The following is a 27,204-nucleotide window of genomic DNA, read 5'->3' as shown; positions in this document are numbered from 1 at the left end:
AGGTAGCTAGCACCATGCACTTTAATACATATTGTCCCATTAAAAAAAAAAAAAAAAAAAACTTAAAAAAAATGTTTTTTTATTCAGATTATAAAACATCGAGACGTCCTCTCAGAAACTCGGGATAGCAGCTTTTAGTTAATTTAATAATGCCTGTTCCAATACTATTGCTCACTCGAAAAGGTACGATGTAAGCCTCACTACTTTTAACTACCTAAAGTCTTATCAGAAAGACGATTCCGGGTTAAATTTGCTTATGCAAAATGCCACACAGGAACATTTATTAACAAACAGCTGCACAATATGTGCCTATTTAAGATTTTTCTCCAAAAAGGACAGCATGTATGAGTGAGTTTTCTGTGCGATATCTAACTTCTCATTCAATTCCAATAAGTGTTTCTCTTTTTGTTATTTATTGTGTGAATTTATTATATACTGTTTTTTATATTGTTTTCGGCATTTCAAAGAGTTGCTGCTCAAATGTCATTGTACTTGTGTAATGACAATAAAGCTTTTTTTTCGATTTCTATTTCTGAGTTCTGCAGTGTGGCTTGTTTTGGGGTAGGACTAGTCACTCAGCAACAAACTAACTTTTCACACTGTTCTGACAAGTAGCAAAAGCAGCAACCCCTAAAATTAGTATTTTAATGCAAAATACGTTATATATTAAAAAAATATTGTTATAGGCGATTTTGTAATTTTCCATATTGCCAAAAAATATTGATATATCTCAATTTATTTTGAATCTCAATACATGCCCAGGCTTATTAATGTGAGGACATTAAATGTATGAAATAATTCGAACTGTAAGAGAGTCCAATGTACAAAGGTCCGATTTTGTGAGTTACATGACTTGAAGAATGTTCTGCTTGCTCACAATAGTGCACTCAAAATGTTAGGATTACTCAGTGCAAACACTACACTTATGTTAGCATCTTATTAAAATGGATCATTTGTCATTTTAAATCTTCAGATCCAACGAAGTTTCGTCAAAACTACACAAAAAGCTGAAAACATGGAGGATTTAACCAGAGAGTAAAGCTCAACCTGAAGCATGGACTGTATTCCCTACTGCACTGAACCACTAGAAAAAAAAAAACTGCCTCGTCATTCGAAAGCCTTTATCGCTGATAGCCATAATAACACTGCAAGAGGCACTTCACTGACACACGCATACACTTTAAATCCAGAGATTAACACCAGCCACGCACACACACACACACATGGACTGAACCTGAAGGCCCTGGCAGGAAGACACACACACACCGAGGAGCGACACATCTTTCTCCTACACTGACTTTCTATGTGTGAGTGTTTCCAGATAGCAGCGTGTGCCACATGACTTAGTGCAGTGACGTCACTGATGTTGCGCAAGCTGTTTGTCACCCCTCAGACCCACCAATGCCTGCGTGTAGTGACAGCTTCCTCCCACAGGGGGGTGAGCCTGAGCTTCAGAGGTAAGGAGAATAAAGGATTACATCCCCACTTCCAGGCTCGGGTGTTTGTCTTATATCTGCACCAGAGTCCTTTCAATTTCTTCCATTTTTGTGCACTTGTGTGTCAATTTTTCTTCTTAATCGTTCATTTTCTCCTCGACTCTTCTCATCCCTTACAGATGATCCCATTGAGAGCCATCACAGCTCTGCCCTTTGTACCACTCAACACTGTGAGCACACTGCACAGCTGACTGGGGTGAAACATAATGAATAATATATGCTTTTGGATGCTGAACACCTTCATATCAGACACTAAAATAATCTTCAATGGTGAAGTCAATCCACAACTTCTGCCTAAAATCTTATCTTTGGGCTTTTTTTAGTTTCATATTTGTCACATCTCCTAATACTAATAATGGAAAATGTTTTTACCATAACATTTTTAACCTGAAAACTCATATTTAGTGCACACAGGAAAATTGCCTTGATAATGATTTATGATGCTCATAATGGATTCTGAACCAATTATGCGTTATTTTGCTGAAAGTTACCACTGCTTTCAGGAAAAACCATTTCAATAAAATGATGGAAACGAGTCCCAAAAATTATTTTTGTATATGTGTGATAATGAAAGCAACATCTGCATATTAAAACACATACAGATCAATACGTCGAGCACCCAAATACATAGAAGCATCATTAACTAGAATATTTGCATTTCCGGAAAGAAAATGTAAGTGAGGTTGCAGGTGCTGGCCCGCGTCACACTGCATTAACTTAGCATTAGCATTAACATTAGCATAATGTTAGCATTAGCCTTGTGTTAGCACTAATCGAGCATTAGCATTCACCTAGCGATAGCATTAGCCAAGCATTGCATTAACCTAGCATAAGCACCAACCTAGCATTAGCTAAGCATTAACCTCACAATAGTTGAACATTAGCAATAAGGTTGAAATGGGTTGAAAACATTTTAAAAAGTTGAAGAAAATTGAAGAAAGTCATGCCTCCTGCCTCCTCTAAAAATTAGTTAACATGAATAACAAACAGCCCGTCAGGCTATCAAACAATCAGAAAGATTATAGCTGTTTATGATGCAGTTACAAATTCAGAGGCACATAATGTTGGTTTTTCCTAATGTTTGCTAAAGCTGTTAAAAATTGCATTCCTTTGGGCATCCTCCTTAGGTAATACAGGAATTAAATAAATAAAGCAGCAGTTTTTTCATGAGAATCAGCCTGAGCAAAACAAGACAGAAAAGAAAACGATCTTGTGCTTTTATTTTGAAGCTGATTTTTTCAAGCCACTACGGGAGCTGCACATATTTTGGTAGTTCATTTCATCCTGTTTACTGGATACCCTGGTAATTTGAAAGAAAAGTTTATGTTTTTCTTCTACAACTCCCTAATTGTACCTTTAAACACACCATACCATAGTTGAAAGGACAAAGAATATTTTCCTCTCTGACTGATAGAGGGTTAGCCTCTATCAGCTAATGAAAAAAGGGTTAACCTTTTTTTCATTAAAGTAAACTGCATTTATGTAATAATTTGTATTATATAAACTCCAACATCTTGTCATTAAACACATTTGGCAATTGAGAACATGTTCTTTTATTTTGGCAGGTGGCTCACTATTGAGAAGTGATAGTGGGTACCAAAGACTGACTAGTTGAGAACTACTGATTATAAAGTGAGGTTTAAAGAAAAGTAAAGTACCTTCAGCCTTGCTCCGAGTGTCCCTTGGACCCTCCAGATGATGCTCTTGGCTGCCTTGGCTGTAACATCTGGAAAAGCGAACAGGTGACAGTGTTTGGCTTTCATTTTCAATGCCTTGCTCCAAGATTGGCGAGAAATCCACGGAGGAGTGTGAGTGGGTGGAGTAGGTGGACGAGAAGGGGTCTACCGATGACTTCAATGATGGGGACCCCGAACCGCCGTTCCTCCGTTTGGTTCTCGCTATCTCAGCAAATGATGTCACCCGTGGTGGAGGGGGCGGGGCCTGAACAGCGTTGTCGCTGAGCCGGACGGGGCAACTCAGCATGCGCTCCATGGACCCGAGCCGCGGGGAGGGGGAGTCCAGGTTGCGGTCGTAGCTGCGGGATCGTGGACGGCTACCTGTGGTAGCTCCGCCTCCAATGGCACCTGAGGCAGCTACGGGTGGCGAGATATTGACGTAGACCTGACCTTGAAGCAACGGAGACCCACTGCCTGCATGTAGGTTCTTCTTCTCTTTGTCTTTATTATCATCTTCCTCTTCATCCTCATTTTGCTGAATGATCTGAGAAAAAATAAACATCTTAGTGTCACAGGCTGTCTGGTCTGCATGTTTTCTAAAATAATCCTACGAGGAATGGTGGGAGCTTTTTTGAGTTCGGGGTTTTCTAATGTCCATCTATTCCTGTTATCAGTGCAATGCATAACTTCCCTGAGTGACTCACTGCTAAGTCAGTCCAGTGTGTCGTCGCTTTATATTGACACTGGGGTAAGCTGTGGAACATGATATACTGGTACATCAATCAATCGTAGCGCAAAACATTACTAGTTTAGTTTATCGAGCAATATGTAATTTAAACAACAGTTTAGAATTTATTGCATTTTTACAATGCATTATGATTTCTATACAGAGAACATGTCTCGCAAGGTTCAAGTTTTAAACTTTCTTTCTTTTTTTTTTATTTCTTTAGGTTGTAAAGTATTCTGCATTTTAAATTTGCCATTGTCAGATTTCCACAAAATGTTTATTTAAAGAGAGAATACATTTAACCACCACAGCATTTTATGTTGTTGTTGCAATGTATTTTAAAAGACATGAATACCTCAAAATTATGATTTTATTCAAACAGTGCTTTCACCACAGGTCCTTTCATATAAATGCTTTAAAATAGGTTAATACCTGTATTTTTTTTAATATGAAAATGGAAAATAGCTACATTTGTTTGGGTTTATGTTTTTGACTGGAGTTCTGGCCAAGTTTAAAATATTCAATGTTCATTTAAAAACTTTTTCCCAACCTTTTTTTTCTATTAAACAAAACATTTTGAGCATTTGTGAAATGTTGTATTTATTTAATGGTTTTACAACACTTCCTACTGAAGTGAAATACAGTGTCAGGATTAATATTAAAAAACATTTTAGTGGGAAAAGCTTCAAAATCGTAATTGATCACAACTACATTGGAAATGGATAACAACATCATTAGAAATATGCTAAACTTACTGTAGGTGATTGTATATCTTTGTCGCTGTCCTCTAAATCTTCCTCATCAACCTGTTGTCTAAACAGGAAGTATTCGTTGGGCTGAGGCGGGGTGGGGCTTTCTTTGTTGGGCTCATCTGAGCAGCTGTTGGCTGAGGACCCTGCTGGACTCGGGGACGATTGGGATGAAAGGTCGCAGGTAACCAGCTTATAGTAGTTTTGAGTGGCGACGACCAACCGGGCCTCGCTCTGCAGACAAGACACGAGGTCCCCAGAGGACCCTGCATGAGGAGGATGGTAAGTGTTGCAGTTTGCGTCAAGGTCAAGAGGCCCCTGATGCTCTGCGGAGCAGGTGGAGGAGGTGGAGAGGTGTGTTTCGTGTATGAGGGGAAACGTGTTGCAGAGTGCGGGAAGTTGCTGCTGGGATGGAGGAGGCTCTGTTGGGGAGGTGTGAAGGTCCAGATAAAAGCCCCCCCCGCTTGGCCCTCGCTGGTTAACAGGCAGATCAGAAATGGAGGAGGTGCGGGAGTGGTCAGGGGAAGTGTTTAGGTTGGTGCGGCCAGAGATCAACGGCTTCTCTGGTATGCTGTTATTCATTTTGTTGTAAATTGCGCTAAAGTTGACAAGCACACCATCGGAGCTATTGCAAGACGAGTCACTGCCATAGCCTTGCTGGCACTCTGAGAATGGATCTGAAAAGGCTTCGGGAAAATGCTGAGGGTAGTTCTGTGAAAGAGCACAACAGGAGCAGTGGTGGGTGGAGGAGCCAGAGGAGCAGGAGCCCGTCTTACTGCTCCGCCCGCATCTCATTGGATGATCATCCTCTTCGTCATCGTCAACCCAGTCGTGCTCTCCACAGTCCATGGACATGTTGGACCCCCTGCTTCCATGGCGACGCTGGCGGTCTAGTTCCAAGATGTCTAGGTCCTCTATATGAGTAGACAGTTCTGAGGCTACACCTTTCAGGGAATCCTGTCTACTCCCTCCAACCGAGCCATGCAAGAGAAAGGGCTCTGAACTGAAACCAAGGCTGTGCAAATGAAAAGAAGCCATTCCTTCATCAAGTGCAGAATTAGTGACACTGTGGAGATGAAAAGATGAGTCCTCGAGGTAACCGCTTAGATTATCACCATCGTCTTCCTCCTCTTCATCATCCTCAGTATTCAGCAGGAAGGGATTGCGCCGCAAAGGATTCCTGCTTCTGCGTTTGACTCTAGGCAAGGTGTGAGAAGTAATCAGCTGGTCCTCCGAGTTACTGGAGGTAAATGATGAATCATCACTGGCTGTGCTGCCTCCCCTCCCACCAACTTTCCCTTCTCTTTCTACATTGTGGGAGGCCCAGGAGATGCCGGACGTCTGGATCAGGCTACTGTACAACAGAGCTTCTCTCTGCAGGACATCCCTCTCAGGAAGGGAGGTGGTGCGACTCAACCCAAGGTTTTCTGGCTGGCTGAACGGGTTATTCCTTTTCAGGGAGTTCCCACAGCTATCCTTCTGCCCACCTGACACCTGACAGTGCACTAAAGGAATATGATGCACAATCAAGGTTTCACCAGATAGTTTAGGAGGACTATCCATCGTCCAATAGGAGAGTTAGACCTTTAGAAAATCCTCCGTGGGTGGAGAGTTGTGGTAAAGTGTGATGTTGTTTTACTTAGGCTAGGTTCACACTTGGTTTGATCTGCCCAGTTTTGCAGAGCTTCCTGGGATTTGGAAGGTTAGGTCATTAAAATCCACACTGTGTTCAGAGTGATGCATCTGGAAAAATCAGAGAAAGAAAGAGAAGATGTTAAAATGGCTGCACACTAACATTTATGCACATTAATGCACCATATAAGAACTCAAGTAAAAGAGGGTTTAGAGCAGGGGTATCAAACTCCAGTCTTCGAGGGCCAGATTCCTGAGACTATTAGATGTGTCCCTGCTCCAACACACCTGAATCAAATGAATGGCTCGTTATTATGCTTCTGCAGAACTTGATGACAACACATTGGTTTCAACCAGGTGTGTTGGAGCAGGGACACATCTAAAAGTCTCAGGAATCCGGCCCTCAAGGACTGGAGTTTGACACCTCTGGTTTAGAGGTAACATAAGAGCGGGAGAGAGAAAAACGGGAGACGTGACAATTACAACCTGTTGTAAGGCACATCATTAAAATATAAAGCCAAAAAACAAGGCAGAAGCCAAAGTGTACATTGAAGCAGAACTAAGTAACTTTTTCCACCTTAATAAATCCTTCTCGTAGTCCCTGTGATGGTAATACAAGTGTTTATGGGGTGATTGGGGGGTCTTTCATCTCTCCCTGCTGTCTCTGGCCAGAAAACCACACTTGCAACTTTCCTGCCTCCGTCCCGGTGGCAAGACATACTGCTTTACAGCAGCCCAATACAGACTAATGCTGGATTATGACCATGTACACGGTTGTCTACAAATTAACTTCTCTCCAACTTATATCATGGCGGAGCCAGCAAAAAAAGGCAGAGAAGACCTCATCATCATTCATTTATTTTACTTGTCTCTCTTCCTTATACTGTTCACACGGTCACATGGGACTATATGTGTAAAAGCACCCTTAGTCTCACTGTTGATTTAGGATTTTTCAGTGATCGGTTGCTACCGTCTTGGCAGAGAAAATGTAGCTGTGGGGTATGGCAGGCGGCAGGGGTGCAGAGTGTTTACGACAGTGACATAACCAAAAGGGACCATTAGGGAAAGCGCTAAGCACAAGTTACTTAGTTCTGCTTTAAAAACCATCCAGCAAAAATGTCTTTTTCATGACATAAACATTTTGTCAACTAAAATTAAAATGGGATTCACAGATTTTCCGACCTTCTCGCAAGGAAACGACAACTTCTAAACAGTTACAAATTACAATAGCCATCCGTTCTTTTTGTGACTTCATGGTGAGTCATAAGCCATGTGGAATGAAATCATGGAATTTCAACACTAAACAGATGACTCTCAAACCCAATATGATCTCATCCTTTAATGTCACACCTCAAATACCATTTTGTGTGCCCACATGCATACACAAGCACACATGCACACGGAAGATGCAAGTGAACACAGTTTTTGTAGTGTCGTCTTGAGCACAGTTAGGGAAACTTCTTTTCTCAAGGGCCAAGGTTGTTTGTTTTTTTTACTGCACATTTTCTTACATTTGTGAAAAAACATTTTTTTTTTTAAAGATAATTTAGGCAGAAAACAAGTATAGAAGAGCTCTATTATGAGTTTATGATTCAACAGCTTTGGCTTTATTGATACCACCTACTCTTTCAAAGCTAAATGTGCACTGTCATTGTCAATCTCCCTGCCTGCAATGCCCACATTAATCATTTACAGTCTTAAGTATTTCTCAACTCAATCTATTCATCAGTGTAATGTCTTATATTATTCCAGTAAAGCATTATAAGGAACAATAGCTGGATTAGCAATGAAAGATTTTCATTTGATTTGATGTATAGCACAGTGAAGAACAGCTTTATAATTTCTGCTTCATTTAATGACTTTTAATAAAGCAGAGTTATTGAGGTAAGAAGATCAAAAATTGTAAATCTTAATCCTTCTGCTTGTCTGACATGTCTACTCTGCAGTGAAGATTTAAAAGCAACTGCAGCCTTAAATTACCATCTTTCAATAGATCAAGATGTCTCATTTAGGGAAAAAAAAAACCTAAATGACATTAAGAACTGACAGATACACTAATGTACCTTTCTCAAGAACATTATGCAAATATGGGATTAACTAAAATAAATAAAAAAGGGAATAAATAATCCAGTAATTTATTTATTACTACTGAAAAGAAACTTGCTAATTGACAGACACTTCAGCAATACGGTGTCATGAGATCCAGTTGAATAAAAAGAAAATTAACAAAAAATAATTATAAAAAGAAAAATCAATTTTTTTAATATAAAATAATTATAAAGGCCCACTTTTAAAATGGGGCCATATGGAATTTGTACAATTGAACAGTCTAAAGTGAGTTTCATCTCACCCAGATACTTTGAATACTCTTTAAAAGAAACAAAAGCTTAGCTCACGTGTGTTACATTAAAGTCACATATGTAATTTATAATTACGTACATGTTAAAAGATATGGTGAACTGGAATCTGACTGTTATCATGTGTTTTTGTGGCTTGTTGACAAGTGCCCTGATCAGATTGGAAGTTATGATGCTGGGCTCAAAATTGTCCAAAATGTTCTCATACATACAAAACACACACACACACACACACACACACACACACACACACACACACACACACACACACACACGCATGCACACAGACTTACACACAAAAGGATGAATAAGAGCAAAAGAGCATTCCTTCAGGATGTCACTCTAAACAGCACGCGGCATTATGTAGTGTGTTATGATTGTCAGATTACGGCAGTTCAGACCGAAAAACGGGTCAACAAGAACAAAGGGTCTGAGAATTGGCCAATCAGATTTCAGTTCCCACATAACATCAGGAGCCCTGGCTACAATGGCAGCCAATCAGAGGCAAGCTGCTCTCTGGGAGAGGTGATGAGAAAGAAGGCACTTGCACTCCTGACAAAGGCGTTGCAGACTCATAAACAACACAAGAAGTGTCTTACGTTTCCTGCTGCTATTTTTCAAAAAACAATAAATTAATGTACACCAACAAACCTGTTTATAAGACACAATCATACCACATGTTGAAAGTGAACAACAGGCATGGACATCTGGTAGTATAAACAATAACCATATGGGATTTTTGTCCTGCCTGAATAATTAAAAAAAACTGCTGCATGAAATAATACCAGATGTTTATTTATTCTCAACAAATTCAGCCCAAACAAGATCATATGTTTCTTTACTCTTGGCAATGACCAAAAATAGCTTTTTGTGACTGATTGTAACAAGCTTTATCTTGACCAAAAGTACACAACATTGATGCTGCTTTTTAGAGGAAAACATAGCAAACTTTACGCATTTTGATCAATGGATTCCATACACATTTACCTGCACTGTCATGGTAGAAAAGATCTCTTTCTATCTGTCTTCTCTATCTCTCTCTTTCAATGTTGCTTCTAATCAGGATCAATATTACATTATTTATCCCTCCATTATACATCTCAGTGCCCACTGGAAACAGTTTATAGAAGTATACACTAGACTAAATCACTGTTTTATTTTTCTTTCACAAAAATTATGAGCTATGTTATGTTTTTCATAACTTTAACAACCTATACTAGTAAGAATTCCTGTATTACAAGTCATATATGTAAAAAGTGAAGTAACAATTTGACCTATTTAGGCATCTGACTGACAAAAGGGAAAGCACAGCCTATTCAGAGCACATCCTCTAATGTCATCAGTGTTGCACTTACAGGAATAAATCTGGTCTTGGAGGATATCCATGTGAAGGCACACCCTGTGCAGCCAGACACAGACTTACACAAGCAGAAGACGAGGCAATAATAATGATGACCTCTGCAATCGCAACAATGGTGAATGTGATCATCAAACACAACTGTAGAATCAAATATACCTTTAAAAAAAAGAGCAAACTATAAAAAAAAAACTCTAAAGTTGTGTATAGTTCAAAACTGCAAACATTTATATTCTTAAGACAACAGTAACCAATCACTCACAGTACAAATAATGTTAAAAAAGGACAGGTAGAAATATGCATTCTGCATTTGAAGAAAAAATCCACACCAAACTCACGAACCCTTTCTCTGTTCAGATAGTAACTTGTTCTCTGCTTCCTGGTGGCTGTCCTCTTTCTGTTCACTGGATGAATGGTGTATTTGTTGCACACATTCAACACCACACAACAGTGTCAAATACAGCCCAAGAAAAAGGAGGTAGCCTTAGCTATGGGGGAAGAATGCTAATGTGACTTTGAGGTTCCTCAATGCTTCAGCTTTGCCCAGAAACTTTTCCTTATTCTACTTTGTTTTGGGATGCAAAGATACAATGTTATTGCACATTTAACAAAATTTTAACTTGTTTTTCACATACAAAGGCCAAAAACAATTTAAGTGTGAAATATTTATTGAAATCAAAACAAATATCACTGGTGCCACTGCCAATGTAAATTTGTTAAACTTGTTTTTGAAAGTCATTTTCCCAAGCCCCACTGCTGTAGGATTATTGACTTACAGTGAGGTGTGGTTAGATGCATTTCCTAGTGCAGTGCTAGTTTGAAATGGCAAAAAAAATACTCCATTATGTCTTAAATATGACAAAAAGTGGTATATAGTGGCAATGAGGGCGCACAGTGACGGGGGCGTGGTTGTAGCTTGGCGTAGGGTCACAAATACAGACACTTTAATTAATTCTCCATCAACTTTTATTGTATTAAAGAACTTGGTTTGTCTATTAACACCTGTTTTCCGAAATGTCATACACCAAAGTTCACAACCATTACAGTGTTCTCATGCAGCTAAACAAAGGCCTATGACCTTGATCCCTGCTTCGTCAAAGGGATAGAAGCCATTTTCTTCTTAGCGTGGCTCAGCATGAACTTGAGGGGCTTAAAGACGCTTGTGTAACAGTCAACCAGCTTATTCCAACCACTGACAGGTATTACACAAATTTCTTAGAAGTGGTGGTTCAATGCCGGATGGGAGTTCATAACTTCTAAAGATTACTTTTTTGTTGTGGTTTCTTTGACAAAAAGTGTGAAACACTTGTTGATTGTTGTCTTTGGCAAGACTATCCACTGACTAAAGGCTGTAACATACGTCAGAAGTTCAAAGAACTAGCTAAGTAGCTACCTATGGTAACCTATCAGAACAAAATTAGGTGATTTTGTTCTCCTAACCCTGTCTTTGAATGTCTTCATTCTTCACAATACACAACCTAAGCAGAACATTGTTCTGCAGAAATCTGCAAAAACAGTTGCATGACGGTCACAAATCTGATGTACAGTATAGGCATTATTTTCCTGTCCTTAAGATATTATGTAATATAATATGTGAATGATTGTTGAGTATATTGACAGAAATTATAAAAATGAAAAAGAAATGCTTGCATTATGAATACATCTGAAACGTGTTTCTTTTGCAACATAAAAGAAACAGCAGTTTAGAACTAGAAGTCATCAACATCCCCCGCCAGATTGGTTGTCATTATAACTCACAACCTTTTCCTAAATGTTCTAAATCTAAAAACTTAGATGTATACATAAGAAAATATTATCACATCAGAATATAAAATTACTAACTATCTTAAATGGTTTGTAAGACAAGCTGTCCCTATTGAAGATACCTTGAACATAGTAATAGAAAAAACGGCACAACCGCAATAACTCTGGAAAAGATAATTGCGCGCTTCTCATTTTCAAACTCCATCAAGGTACTGAATCTGAATTTGGTTATCCTAACTTAAACAGTTTCTGAGAAAAGCTGTTCCCTTTGAAAATACCTCGAACAGTCCAAAAAACAGAACAAGGGCAATAACTCCGGAAAAAATAATTGCACGCTTCACATTTTCGAACTCCATCAAGGTATTGATACCCTGAAGCCACACACTGAATTTAGCTATCATATCTTAAACAGTTTCTGAGAAAAGCTGTCCCCTTCAACTTGGACGAACAGACAGACAGAAGCACGGACGAACGGACGGAGCTCAAACCTAAATCCCCCTTCCACACTATTGGCAGGAGATAATAATGTGATCGCTATGAAGTAGGGGTGTGCCATCTAAGGAACCTCACGATTTGATTTGATTACGATTCAGGAAGCTTTGACTGGATTATTCAACGATTATCACGATTTTCAATGTATCTTTTTTCCCCCCCATTTAGGGTTTCTTTTTTCCTCACTTTGTGGACATTTCATACTTTTAAACAAGGTATATGTGTCAGTATCCATTAATCACACCATTATCTTTATTCAAGTCAAATCACCAAATCCAACAGTAATCATTAGGGATGTAACGATTAATTGTAAGGCAGTTAAAAATCGATTCATAGGTATCACGATTGACATCGATACTTTGAAAATTGAATCGCAGTACTTTTTTTACACAGCAGAGGGCGCTATATATTTATCCCTTCTCTTGTCCAGCCGTGGACACGGCGGGCGGAATCTGCTACTACTTTCTTTCTGGCCGCCTTCTACTCTTACATGTTAATGTTACATGTTAATAAATGATTCCTTACCCCTTTAGCACCAAAAGAATATCTGTAATATTACGTGAATATCTGTAAAAGTCACGTTGGATGGATAAAAGAACTACTTTCATTCTGAGAGCAACGGTTGAGTTCCTGTCAATAAGTTATTATGAAAAACAATCGATTTTGAACATTCATGAATCGATTAATGATTAATCTAATAATAGATGTATTGTCACTGTTCTAATATGAGGGAGAGACAGCCTCAAAGCTTAGCTTATGACATAATACTCCAGTGTTTAGAATGGTCACCAGTTGAACCACTATATCCAACATGAAAACCACTGTTTTACTGACTTTTTATGCCTTTTCCCTCACCCCAGACACTATATAACTCTGCTTCCCCACCCTCTCTTCTTCCCTCTTACCTATGATAAGCATGCACTGCAGTGTAAAGCATCCTTGTTTCCACTCCCTCCATTCTAATCACTCTCTCACCCTTCTTTATTTCATCCTTCTGTGCTCCCATTTCCAACCAAAATTGACTGTATACAGCTTCATGTCTATTGCTATCAAAAACCCCTGTTTTTGTGTTTGGAAAAGGAACCATTGTGGAAATATTTACAGACATAATTGGTTGAATTGCATTGTTTTCATTCTAAGTAATGAAAACACTAACTTGGTGCAAAATATTGGGAAGATTTCTGACAACAACAATGTTTCTTTTTTGGGGATAAATGGTATTTATTGATTGTAAATATGTGACAAGAAACAGCAGCAAACTATAAGACAACAGCTATTATCTGATTCTGATTGCAAAAAAAGTTAATGGCTATATTGTTCTTATTATTTTATTGAATCATTAATAGTATTTTTTAAACAAAACCAAGCAGAAATTGTAATAAAACATGGGTAAACCCTCATGTAAAACAGGTGGCCTAATGTCAAGCAAGTGTAGCAAAAAATTGACAAAAAGCTAGCAACTTAAAAAAAATGAGCAAGACAAATAGTTACAAGCAAACCTATCAACAGGCCGAGGAAAGATAACATGTAAATTACCTTTGTACCACTAAGTATGGCGTTTTTTATGCCAATATTTTGACTCAACAAAGCCTAAATAAACAATTATTTTATATTACTATATTTACTTTGAATCACCGCCAGTCCATAGTTTTTCCTTCAGTTCCTAAATAATACGAAGAATATGAAAGACTTTAATAAACAGTTGTTTTGATCAGCACCTCACATGAGATTATAGCTTCTTTCTAAATGTATAATACAAAGTAGTTTCTACAACTACTTCAAACTCAAGGCCCGAAGGCCAAATCTGGCCCTTTAGAGCATCAAATTGGCCCTCTCGAGAAAGACAAAATAATGGAAAAAAACATACAAACTATTTCAGCTGTAGATATCGCAGCCCCTCCAAATACAAATATTTTGAAATTTTCCAGTTCTAATATCACATGATAACAGTCATTTTTAACCTCAAATTGTTGAAAGAACTCTCAATTTTTCCTAAATCTGGCAAATTTTCCTCAAATTATTGAACAGAATGTCCTTAAATTCACAAGAGTGAAATATAAGTGAAACTCGTACAGGGACAGATATACTCACATACTTAATCATTTTTATATCATTTATATGTGGAAGTGGAACATTGAACAAAATGAGTTTGACACCCCTGTCTTAGTTAATCTGTCAAATTGCATTATTTAAAAACCAACTTAGATTTAATGAAACATTCACTAAATCCACATACACTGCTCGGACAAATCGAAAATACTCATGCTCGACTTGAAATAATGACCCGCGCCAACATGTGTCCAAAAACTCACACAGTTGAACTAGGCATGTCCCGCCTCTGCAGAGCCTCGGTTACATAACACACAGAAACATTCCATGCTCAGGAGCAGCTGAATGCTGAGAGGGGGAACACCACCAGGCACTGAATGACTGCCGATGGATAGAAAATGTCCCTGACAGGGTCATCCAGACGAGTTCAGCACTGACTCACTCAGTGGTCAATGGCCTTTTCCCATGTTGGCTCGTGGCAGAAAAAAAATTCCAGACACGCTTTTACCACGTGAACTTGTTTCCCTTAAAGTGTCCATTAATCCAAGCACTGTTTTAGATTCTGTCTCTTTCAGGAAACTCTTCTTCTTCTGATGACACACAGCCTGCTGACATGTAGTCATCATCTGCAAACCCTTTGACACTCGCCTCAACATGTTTGATTGCCTCTATTAGAGCTAAACCACACAAATGACTTATAGTAGCTAAAATGAAAAACTTCACTTTCAGAAATTCCTCTTAACCAAAAGGCTTCCTCTTCAAAATGTAGCCAAAGTGAACAAATGTATTGTGTTGTTCAATAAAATGTCCAAACACCAAGGTTCAAGGACCTCAAGATTTTAAGGAACATTCACATACTCACCTGAAATTATCTCTAGTAATAAAACTTATTTTCTCATTACTTGCAGTCAGATTTAGAAATAAAGTTAGTTGGTGATATTTTGAAAAAGTTTTTGCTATCACAAAGGGATTCATGTTTTATTTTAATACCAACCCATTTTAACTGGTTAAGTACGATATAATTGCCACTGCTTAGCTGGAAGTCACTAAGAGTGACCGAGGTCCTTATCAAACCTAATTTGAATTTGTTTTTAACAAGAAGACATAGTCATCAACAACCCCGCCAAAAAAAAAGGAGCAAGGGCAATAACTCCAGAAAAAAATAATTGCGCGCTTCTCATTTTCAAACTCCATCAAAGTATTGATACCCTAAAGCCACACACCAAATTTGGTTATCCTATTTTAAACAGTTTCTGAGAAAAGCAGTCGCCTTTAACTTGGACGGACGGACGCACGAACGGACGGACGAAGCTCAAACCCATATCTCCTTTCCACACTTTGTGGGAGGGGATAAAAATACAATAACAAAAAGTCTATACAAAAAGTCTGCTAGCTCCATGCTAATGAATCTATGGGAAAACCCATGTATATGCTCATGCTAACATTTACCGCGATCGGCAGTGAGTTATATAACACCCCGTTAATACTTAACTTTCACAAACACAGTCATAGAAGAATTATCAAACAGTACACTTAAACATACTCAGAAGCATATGTTTTTTCAAGCCGAAAACACAAGAACGTAGTAGAGACGAGTAGGTCATGGGCTTTTAAGATGGCGACTTCTGACTACTATGGCAACAGTGGTAGGTCCGGAAAAAATAATTGCGTATTTCTCATTTTCGAACTCCATCAAGGTAATGATAGCCTGAAGCCACACACCGAATTTGGTTATCCTATCTTAAACAGTTTCAGAGAAAAGCTGTCCATTTTAACTCTGACACACAGACGGATGTACGGACAGACGGAGCCCAAACCTACATCCCCCTTCCACTTTGTGGCAGGGATAATAATCATCTTGAATAGATGCATGTTGTGAAATTGAACATAGTCTACGCTTTGTACTGTTGACCAATCAGACTTTGACAATTTTTATTTCATGAAGCTGACGCTGTCAATTTGTTTAAGTTGCCATGACAACATGAGAGGTTGATTTTATTTACGGTTGTCAGATTATGTAATTTTGCACTAAATTATAAAATGTCTGCATTGGTACTGTCATTTTAATGTCAATGTAATATTTTATTTATTTGTCCGTGATATTCGTCCTGGTATTGAAATTTATTGAGAGTGACGTAATTGTGCGACCGAAAAGGACTCTGAAACCGACAGTTATATCGTGTGTGTCAGGTTTGTTGTTCATTTTTTGATATTTTTTTTAAAACAAAAAACAAATACACACACTATGCCTACACTTACCCTAGTGTAGCAACATCCTACTCCACATCCCAGTCGAACCCTGACATGTGTACACCCGGCACCTCACAACAAGACCCCTGAGCGGCCCACAAGTGCCTGTATGACATTTGTCTCATTATACCTACAAACGCAGCAGAGTTTAAATAAACATTACAAAATCAATCAGACACAAAATCATTGAAATAATGAATAAGGAAATAGGTGCCTCCATGTCAGTTTACTTCATTTTGTGCTATATTTACTACAGGCCCCACACCATAATTAACAGTAAGTCACTAGTCAAAATAGAAACTCTATCGAAGTGAAAAAACTATCAGCTTAAAGGATGAAATCTACTTAGGAATGATTAAGTACAGTTTAAACTGCTAAAGACTGTCTATTCTGATACCTTCATATCAGAGCCAGCATTATCGTGTAAGTCAATTGAGTTACTGAAGCTTGTTCTGACCCTGTTGCTGGTTCACAGTAGGGCTGGGCGATATATCGAATATACTCGATATATCGCAGCTTGTAGTCTGTGCGGTGTTGAAAATGACCATACCGTTAAACTCGCGGACTTTTTTTTTTTTTTTTTTTTTTAAATATCTTAGTGGCATTATGCACAAAAGGTGCACTTAAATTTAGTGTTGTTTTGAAATGTCATCTTAATGACAACATGCACAAAAGGGCACTATTTGTTTTAAAATATTGTAGTGGCATTATGTACAAAAAGTGCACTTTAATTTTGTGTTTTGAAATGCCATGTGAGTTGCATCCTGCACTAATGTCTTGTTTTGAAATGTCTCTGTTGACAATTTTATGTTTGAGCCACTCACTGTTTAATAAATACAGTTATGTCAACTTTGACTTAGTTGTGATATCCCCTTTTTTGCATGAAAGTTTAAAATTGGCATATATTAATGCAGTATGATCAAGAATGTTTTAATGTAGAAATATAGAATCATCATACTGGTGTGATTTTGTGCATCAAAGTGTTAATTCAAGGGTAATGCAAAATATCGAGATATATATCGTGTATCGTGACATGGCCTAAAAATATCGCGGTATTTATAAAAGGCCATATCGCCCAGCCCTAGTTCACAGCCATTCCTTCCTTAGAAACCTCCAAAAGAGGGCTTCAGTCTGTCTGCACTAAACTGGCATCACACCTATCAACATGTGATATATTAACTCTAAAAACACACCTCGACAGGCTGTTATCCAAGTACCTGGGCTGGTATTAGCACCTGAAACTCACCTAATAGAAGTCATTCTGTGCAGTGTTTAGTTTGCCACCCAATCAGTTAAGGTCCAGGAAACTTATTGCAAAGTTGCTTTAGTTGACTAAATATGTAGAGGATTAAGTCACCTAACATAAAACGACTTCTGCTTATACCTTTTAGCTAGCGTTGCTGTGTAAGTTACATCTGTCCACACAGTGATTAGCTCAGATTGGGCACATTAAATATTTACATAACCTCTTTCTCTTACCTTTATTGTTATTTCTTTCTTTCTATTTCATTCTTTATTTTTGTTTGTCTTATGTAAAGCAGCTTTGAGCTCCCAAAAAAAAGAACTATAGAAATTTGATGTATTATTATTTGTATGACTTCCCCAGCCTTGAAATGAGCCACTGATTGGACAAAACTATTTCAAATCAATCTACGGTGGATCCTGGACCATTATGTATACATTTTGCATTTTCTCCCCCGTACTTGCTTGAGTTTTCGACATATATTCTACTCCATTACCTCCCACAATCCAAAAACAAGCTAACTGAGTCTCTAAGGTTTGTGAACAAAAGTGGTCAACTGAATAAGAGTTCTTTTTTAGAAAAGAAATTATAATATTTTAGCATTAATGCAACCATTTCTCTATATGCAGTACATGCCTATAAAAAAAAGAAAAAAAAGAAAAAAATTATGACCAGAAGGGTATTCCAGAAACGAGGTTCAACAAACTCTGAGTCTATCCATAAACTCTGGGTCAACATACCCCACAATGGGAAACTCTGGATATCCCATTGCAGCTGGTATGAAGTGGGCCAATCAACCCTGAGTATGTAAACTTTGGGTTACTTACGTGCACGAGCGCATTAAAAAGCCATCATAAATGGAGCAAAGATAACACAAACTAGAACTACCATGGCAACCACCTCGGAAGATAGCGATTTATTTCACCCCGATTTGTGAAATAAGCAGGTGTTATAAAGGTGCGTTCACACAGAGTGCCCCTTCAGCGAATATAGTCGCTTAAATCGCCCATGATTAGTCGCGCTTTTTGGTCCCTTCATCACTTCGTCGCTAAAGTGACATGACGACCATAGAATAACAAGAATAGTATGAATTGAATAGTGTGTGCAGCACTGAGAGGGTTGATCACTTCTTCTCCAGCCGTACCTTTACAGCACTTTTCATAGACAGCTCCACTTGTACTTACAGTTTACAATACAAACAAACAAAATGACACTAAAACAATTAAAAAATGTTTTACAACAATAAAAACATTAGAAATGAGAACAGAAACACACTAAATAAACAAACAAACAGGATGACTAAAAATACACAAAAAATAACAAGGAACTTTACAAAATGACAACATAAGTATACATAATGACTCACAAAACATACAACCTTACAGGAAAAATACACAAGAAAAACAAAAAAATAACAATGACAACAGAAACGTGAAAAATTAACCAAAAGTTGCACAAGACAGCTAAAAAATCAATAACAAAAATACACAAAATTAGTCCAAAAACATATGCAAGACATTAGACAAGTACAAAAATAAAAGTCAGTAACACATACGGATTAAAAACTATTGCTCATGTATAGGCGGGGCTGTTGTTGACACTGGTTTTTGAACAATATGGGGTCAATGGGGAGATTGCATAGCCGGGGTGCAGGCCCCTAGTAGTGCTGTAATAGTTGATCTGTTTTTATTGATCTAGTCAGATTACTGATGTGTTTTTAAACCCACGGTCTCAGCATCCTTTGAGTCTGCATACAGACTGTTATACTGATGTGTCACACGTACCGCTGCCATCCGCCCTTTGTGTCCCATCCACCATCAAAATAACGTCTCCTTCGACGCTACATTCCGACACCCAACAACATTTTCATAAATACACATCAGACAATAGAGTTATTCCCAGACAGCAGACGGAGAGGGCCTTTGAGTCGACGCCACGTCCCTCCCGGAGTGACCGAGCGAGGCATCATTTTTTCAGCCTCCGCCGTGATGCTGCCGAGCTGAGCCAGAGCCATTCTTCCACCAAACACGGATAAAATACGAACACTGCAGTCTTACCTTTTTTACAGCTGGTAAACAGAAGTGCCAGTGGATAAAGTAGATGATGAAATGAGTGTGTGAAGCGTGTGTATCCAGGCTGGGGGGCTGCTAGTGTTCGCCGTGCGTGGAGCCTGTTTTTCTGACTGCGGGATGGGTTGGGCCGAGAGGTACGTCACCCTGAGGTCACAGCCTGGTCCCAGAATGAAGCCTCCGGGCCTAGTCTGTCTGTTACCGACGAACAAGTAAAAATAATAACAATAATAATCAATAAAAATCATCATAACGGTCTAGTTTTAGCCCTAGAATCTTCTTCTTCTTCTTCTTCTTCTTCATCAAAATTAAAAAAAATTTTTTTGATTAATAAAATATTTAAACTTTTAGAAAATTTAGAAACAACAATTTTTTTATTTTATGAGTGTGAAATAGTTAATTCTATGTGGAAATCTCTAAATTATTGTTTTCTAATATTATAAACATTGATTTCTGGTCTTTCAAAATGTTCAATTTGGCATCTTCCTTAAAAAATAAAATCGTATTTTTTTTTATCAATAATTTATTTATAACAAAATATTGTATACACAAATGCAGATTTGCCCGTCCTAGTCTGCTTTAAAATCGGATATTTTATTGTTTCGAAGATTCCTTGATAAAATTGAAAATGTTCATGCTAGAAATTTAATTTGATACTTCTAAAACGGTCTTTGTACAATGTTCTTTTTAAATATATATATTTTTTCTTTTTATGTGCTTTTTCTCATGTCGTTTTGGTAGTTGAATTGTAATTGATGGTGTATTTAGTTCATGTTTGTAAATATTGTCCAATGATGTATAACTGAGGAAGTTGTTGCATGTTATCTTGTTTGTTTATTTATTTTTTTGTTGTCTTTTTTTTAAAGAAAAATAACGTATGTACATTTGTACATACGTTATTATTATATATATATATATATATATATATATATATATATATATATAGGGACTATAATATTGGATAAAAAATGAAGAAAATCTTCCAACGATACATTGCAACATATGTGTCAAAGATACAAAATGGCTCCAACACTGTCATGTGCAGAATTTCTCAGTTTATTTTCTGTAATTTATTGTTAGTTTCATAGAGTTTATCGCTCTGGGAAATTGGGCTAATTAACCAGCCCTACTACATAACCCTTTAGCCTTTTATTTACACCCCTCACTCAGATGTAACACTACCCTCTCTTTTATATATTTTCCTCTAATAATGTCTAGCACAACCATTCTTAGGGAGGGCTGGTGATGGTCACAATTATGCATTATAATACATTTATGAATGTGCTTATTGCAACAAAAACATGCAAAGTTGCACTGCATGCAGCATTAACCTAAAATGACAAATGCAGACATGAGGGAAACAAATGAATAGCATATCAGTACAGTGGAGGTATAATATTTACATCCTGTAATAAAGCATGATGCTCAATGATAAACAGGATTCATCATGCTCGTCAACTTTCCAGATAGTCAAAGTAGCATAATGTGTGAAATAAAATTGGATTTAAAAAAAACTATCTAATGTAGATGTGGATAAAATAGTAAATGCATTTTTTTTTTTGTGCAAATATCAGCCACCATTTCTTTCATACTGCTGCATGCATTTGAAAGATTGTCTTTTGCAAGAATTGGAAAATGAAATGGAATGTTAGAGCGCCCCTTAGTGGATACTACTGCTAACTGCATGTACCACAGCAGAAAGTTGTGAAGTTTAATATGTAATCGCCAATAATCTGACTCCACTGGAGTGTAGTGTATAAGCTTGAACATTTGTTAACCTTTGTCCTATTTTAAAATAAATTGTTGAATAATTAAAAATGTAAATATTTAAGTGAATGACGTGTACATTTTTTAGTTGCCTTTTTTATGGCTCTCTCTAGTGGCCATAAAAAATATGAATATGAATATGAGGACCAGAAGACATTACAGCACAATAATAATAAACACATAAATAAATAAGTGTCATCCACAAATCAACACACACGTGATCAAGTTTTGGGTAATTGATTTTTTTATTTACAGTATTTAAATATATATTTCCACAAATTTTTGTTCCAATAATGTGTATCATACGTGTTTGTATTTTAAATGTCTTCTAATAACTTACTCAATAATTGACATAGATTTAGCTATTCATTGAAAAAAAGAAAAAAAAGAAAGACAAAAAGGTCAGTGAGCATTAACTGTCAAAAAAAAACAACTTTAAAATCATTTCTCAAAAATCTATTCAGACAAACACTACAAAAACTTCTAGCTCATCTTTTTTCTACATTTTTAAAGTGAATCTCGTCCTGATGCATCATTGGCGTCTCTGCAGTCCAACACCAGCCAGGTTAAACGTCACGCTTGACTCCCAAGCATCGAGGACTCTGTTAATGCACAGATATTCACAATACAAATTCAAATGACTGGATTCAAATTCAGAAGAAGTGACCTTCATGTTATAAGATTTCCTGTTCAATATAAAATAAAAAGTGAAATGTGAAGGTGTTTACTGAACTGGTCTGAACAACATATTAGTCAAAGCTAAGGCCTTCATGAGAGTAAACTACAGTACCTCATAGTTGATGTTTCTTCAGTTTATCCACACGCTTTAATAGCTTCTGGACCCAAGGTTCTCCAGGAGGGACACAGAGTTTTCGGCCATGTTTGGTCTCTAAACTGCAACAGATTTAAATCAGAGCCTTTAGATGACTGTGTGTGAGAACCTCACTAGCTCAGGTACTGTATAGTCTGAGTCTTTGTGAGTCCTGACAGCTGAATTCAGACCACATTGTGGACACTCACACTGTGGCATCAATGAAGCAGCCCTGTCCACTGATCTGTTGATGGTAGTCTGCCACACGAGCTGCACCAATCTTCACGTTTTTCACCCTCAGGCAGCAGTCACTGGGCACTTGTGTCAGAGTCTCTGAAAGATGATAGATTGCATGACGTACTGACACAGAGTGGCAACAAAACTGATGCTAAGGTTTTAACTTGGAAGAAAATGTGCGCATTTATTTATTTATCTAATAAAATAATAAATAAATACATAAAACATTTGAAAAAAAATGATTTATAGTAAAGAGTAGAAATGCAAATGTTCTGTATATTGTAAAAAAAAAAATACAATAAATAAAGCATCTTGGAATATTTATCTTGAGTAATGAAATGATTATCTCTTTATGGTCTCTTTATGGAACAATCTGAGCAAGGACTTAAAAGTATGCAAAGCAAATATTAGATTTAAACATCTAATTAAAATAAGTATATTATTAAAATATAATGAACTGCTCTAAAGTACCATTTTGTTGTGTTGTTGTTGTTTACCTTTTTGCTTGTATGTTTTTGTTCTATAGTGTTGTTTTCTGGTTTGTTTATTTTTGATTTCTTATGACAAAATTTTTTGACATGAACGCGTGGCTATGCTTATTTTGTAATCATCGTAGACATTGTAATGTTTGCTGTTGTTTTCTCATGCTGTTGTAAACTGATTATTAGTACAAAGGGGCAAATTACTTGAGATTATTCTTCTTTCTGCTCCCTTTCATTCAGAAGTTTGTAAACTTTTACGTTATTAAAATGTTTTTCTTTTTCAATGAATGGAATAAATACAAATTCAATTATTATTAATAAATTAAATTATCTGTGTTCTTTGAAGTCAACAAACGCTATGGTATTCATTTGTTTTAATGTGACACTTTATTTCAAATTAAACAGGACTCAAAAGATTAGCTTAGCATTAGCATGAGTTCTGCTTAACTTGGAATCGTTGCTATGGTGATTTTTGTGTGTTCTTTTGTTGACAGTAGCTCCACTATACAATAGAACTCAGTTGACTGTGATCCTTTGAGAAGACAGCACATAAAGCAGTTCAGAGCTTGGGAACTCAACATTTTCTTCAGAAAAACCTCAAACAACTAATAAAATGCCTAAAAAACACGCACACAGACAAGGTCGGCTCCGTATTGAGAAACCTAAGAAACCTAAGAAAGATTCATCTGAGTCTGTGCCTCCTAAAAAACCAGTGTTGGCTCCCACGGAAAAACCTAAACTGGACAAATCTTTTTTCCTCCTCGATCCAAAATGTTCATCCATTCCTCATGGACCTTCTCAACACCAGGAACCTGTTAAAGAAACAGTAGCAGGCAACAAGGCTCACAACCCAACGTCTGTTACAAAGAGTCGACTCGACTCTCAGCAGATGGAAATGACCGTCCTCCAACGTTCTCAGGTCCAAAATGACACTTCTGTGGTTGACCAACTGAGGGAGGAAAATGCCAAATATAAACTGTCTCTGATCCAGTTCCAACAAGAATCAGAGGCCCAACAGAAACAGAGGGACAAAGAAAAGGCCAGTTTATTGGACATACAGAAGGAGAAGGAGACCATTTTGGAGCAACAACGAAAGATGATTGACCATCTCGAACAGACACTGGAGAAATCATCAGAAGACTTTGAGGTGCTGAAGGAGCAGTTGGCGACAGAAAAAGATGCTCAACAACATCAAACCAATCTGCTGATTGAACTCAAAGAAGAGGAAATCTCCAACCTCAGCTTTTCATTGGAATCATCTGAGCGTACGGTCTCCACCCAAGCCCTGGAACTGGAAAATCAAGTTCATCTGGAGGCTGAAAATGTAAATATGATTTCCACCTTGAAGGCGTCGCTCACCACTGAAGAGGAAAAGCTTGAAGAAACAAGAGAGAAATGCAAGCAACTGAACGACGTCCAAAAACAGGACAAGGAGCTGATCCACCTTCTTCAGACCAAGCTGAAGCTGAAGGAAAAAGAACTTCAAGAACAATGCCTTCAGGCCAAAAACGAGCAGGAGAAGCTTCAATTTGAAATCACACAACAGAGGGAGGAGAATGTCTGTGCTTCAAAACAAAATAATGTGTTTAAAACACAACTCAGCATCAAGATGAGTGAATCTGAGGAAGATCCTCCAACAACAAAGTCTCTGTTTAGGCGTTTCATCAACTTTCTGATGAAGGGATGGCAGAAGATAAAAAAGTTCTTCACGGATATCATCAGAAGATAGAAGACACAGACTTGGAGCAAAATATGGACTGGAAGTTTAGTTTAATACTGACTAGTAAAGTTTATTAGCCTGATCAGATTCTAATGTCTGCTTGCATAATTCAAGTGTATTTTATTGTTTTTGCATCAGTTTTCTTTCACTTTTCTTCTCCATCCTGACTAAAGGATTTCTCCTACACTTGAGTTCTATCCTTCTCTCCTTCTCATCATCCACTCACACTCAGCTTTTATTTCAACCCCTGGGACTCTCTCACCTCTCTGAAGCCTTGTCTTTGTCTGTGTAATGTGTTTGTGTAATAGAAACGAGTAATCACTAGCTGTATTCTGAATTGTTATATGCTTAGCTTTTCATATATATACAGTATATATGCTCATTTGTGGATGCTTCCAAGAACACTGATGCACAAGTAAGGGAAATGACACACCTGGTAAGAGAATACACAAGTTACACACTTCTGAATAAACAATGCCAGTGGTTAATTTTTAAGTAAATCACACATGGGCGGAGGAGGAGGGGAATACCAGCAGCACTACGGGTTATACAAAGGTAAAGTCACTCATTAAACCTCAGAGTGATCAAGCTATAGTGATGGAAATACTGACTCCTGGTGAAGCTCTATACAAAGATACATTATTCTTGTTGTGTTTCCCTAAATTTGAGTATTTTATTTATTTAGTCATTTTTTACACAAATGATCACACTGAAAGGTTTGTTTTCCCCAAATAGAAATGAATGTGATTTATTTATGTGACGGAGCAGCGCCGTCACTAACCGAGCAGCAGCGCACGCGCGCACACACACACAAACACGTGTGTCTTGATGTAAATATTTGTGTTCCACTGTAAATATTGAGCACCGGCACCATTTTTGGAAAAATAAATGAAAGTCGACTTGCCATATGGATGGTCGTGGTTCTTCTTTTTGAACGAAAATCGAACCCCGCAACAATTTATTATCGGCATCATTTCTGAACTGTAAATGAAAGATGAAGTTCCTCCTGAACTAGACTTTACATAATGCTTTAATTTAATCTTTCACACAAATTCACACTGTCAAATCGTGTTTGTTTTAGAAATTATAAACAATATTAAATATAATCAAACAACAAACACACATTTCAAAGCAAATACTTCTAAAATGTATTTTAGTTATTTAGACTAGGGGTTCTCAACTGGTCTCACACCCCAATCGCAACTCACTTTTTTTTTTAGAATTCAACCAACCGAAGTTAGTTTTTCAAAAATGGCTGTTGAAATCACACATATATAATCATTTTTAAAAAAATATAAATCTGTATATTATCCTGACATGCATTTCACAACATACATGTCAAAAGAAAAGTTATTTCAAGATAAAAGACAAGCCCAACACAATAAACATTAAGTATTAATTTGGTTTTGACAAGCTGTCCGCGACCCACCCAGTCCCGGTCCACCACCCACCTTTGTGTCCCGACCCACTAGTTGAGAATCACTGACTTAGACAGTGATGGTAATAAGTCAATATAGAGCCAATCTGCATTCCCATCTCCATAAAAAACAGAGGTCAGTGGTGAGCAAACATCTGCAGACACTCACGTGTAACGCAGCAGGTGATGAGAAGGATGGCGAAGCAGAGGCGAGCATCACCCGACACAGCCATGTTTGTTTGAAGGCTTCTCTGTGGAGGCTCACTGAGTCTGTCCCTGACTGACACTTCTTTTATTGGCTCAGCAGCCACTGTCCACTTTCACTTTTCATCTGTCTGGTCACTCCCCTTATTATAACCAAAGTCAAACATACAGACTTCAGTTTGATATTGTCCTTAAGAAAGTGTTAATCTACCCATCCTGGTGATTTTGAAAACATAATTGCAACTGAAAAATGTAATTAATCCAAACCCTGACTAAAGCTTGAACTCACAATTTCTGGTACAAAACACGATGCTCCACGTCACTGAGTGAATTATTAATAGACAACTCTGCTGTAGATATGTTTAATACTTGTTCTATCTTATTATAGGAATTCTACAGCTGCAATGATTAGTCAATAAATCAATAAGTCAAACACCATTAATCCAACAACTATTTCATGACAGAACTTCCTCTATGTCACTGAGCTAATTAGCACATGGAAATGTCACCTGTAGTTTCACTGATTGACTAAGGCAGTCACCTGTGTGCAAGACAGCAGCTGTTAGCGTTTAAAGGCAGATTTCAAACAACTGTCAGTTAAATCACTAAGACAAAAATCCTCAAAAAAACACATATTGGAACGAGACAGCATGGAGATATTGGTGGAAACTTGGGGAAAAAAAAGTTTTGGGATGAAATTATGAT

General features: G+C 37.5%; 2 protein-coding genes across 3 annotated transcripts in view; both read right to left on the bottom strand.

Annotated features, from left to right (window-relative positions):
• rusc2 (RUN and SH3 domain containing 2) overlaps nucleotides 1-19,990 on the bottom strand; it is a 32,444-nt gene extending 12,454 nt beyond the window's left edge. For both annotated transcript variants that reach the window (XM_028457167.1, XM_028457168.1), the window contains exons 1-3: nucleotides 19,850-19,990; nucleotides 4,655-6,391; nucleotides 3,155-3,716 (exon numbers count right to left, since the gene is read on the bottom strand). In XM_028457167.1, coding sequence (XP_028312968.1) covers nucleotides 3,155-3,716; nucleotides 4,655-6,211 — 2,119 coding nt within the window. In that variant the 5' untranslated portion in view covers nucleotides 6,212-6,391; nucleotides 19,850-19,990. The remainder of the gene's footprint in view (nucleotides 1-3,154; nucleotides 3,717-4,654; nucleotides 6,392-19,849) is intronic.
• A 1,864-nt stretch (nucleotides 19,991-21,854) lies between these two features.
• On the bottom strand, nucleotides 21,855-26,564 carry LOC114469562 (C-C motif chemokine 19-like). Its single transcript, XM_028457169.1, has 4 exons — nucleotides 26,465-26,564; nucleotides 22,649-22,772; nucleotides 22,419-22,522; nucleotides 21,855-22,230 (listed from the first exon to the last, which is right to left on the bottom strand). The coding sequence occupies exons 1-3, from the start codon at nucleotides 26,526-26,528 to the stop codon at nucleotides 22,420-22,422; spliced, it is 291 nt and encodes a 96-aa protein (XP_028312970.1). The 5' UTR covers nucleotides 26,529-26,564; the 3' UTR covers nucleotides 21,855-22,230; nucleotide 22,419.
• Between the last annotated feature and the right edge of the window lie 640 nt (nucleotides 26,565-27,204).

This window comes from Gouania willdenowi, chromosome 9 (genome assembly GCF_900634775.1).
Source record: "Gouania willdenowi chromosome 9, fGouWil2.1, whole genome shotgun sequence".
Classification (NCBI taxonomy): domain Eukaryota; kingdom Metazoa; phylum Chordata; class Actinopteri; order Blenniiformes; family Gobiesocidae; genus Gouania; species Gouania willdenowi.
This window is presented reverse-complemented; position numbering and strand designations above follow the sequence as displayed.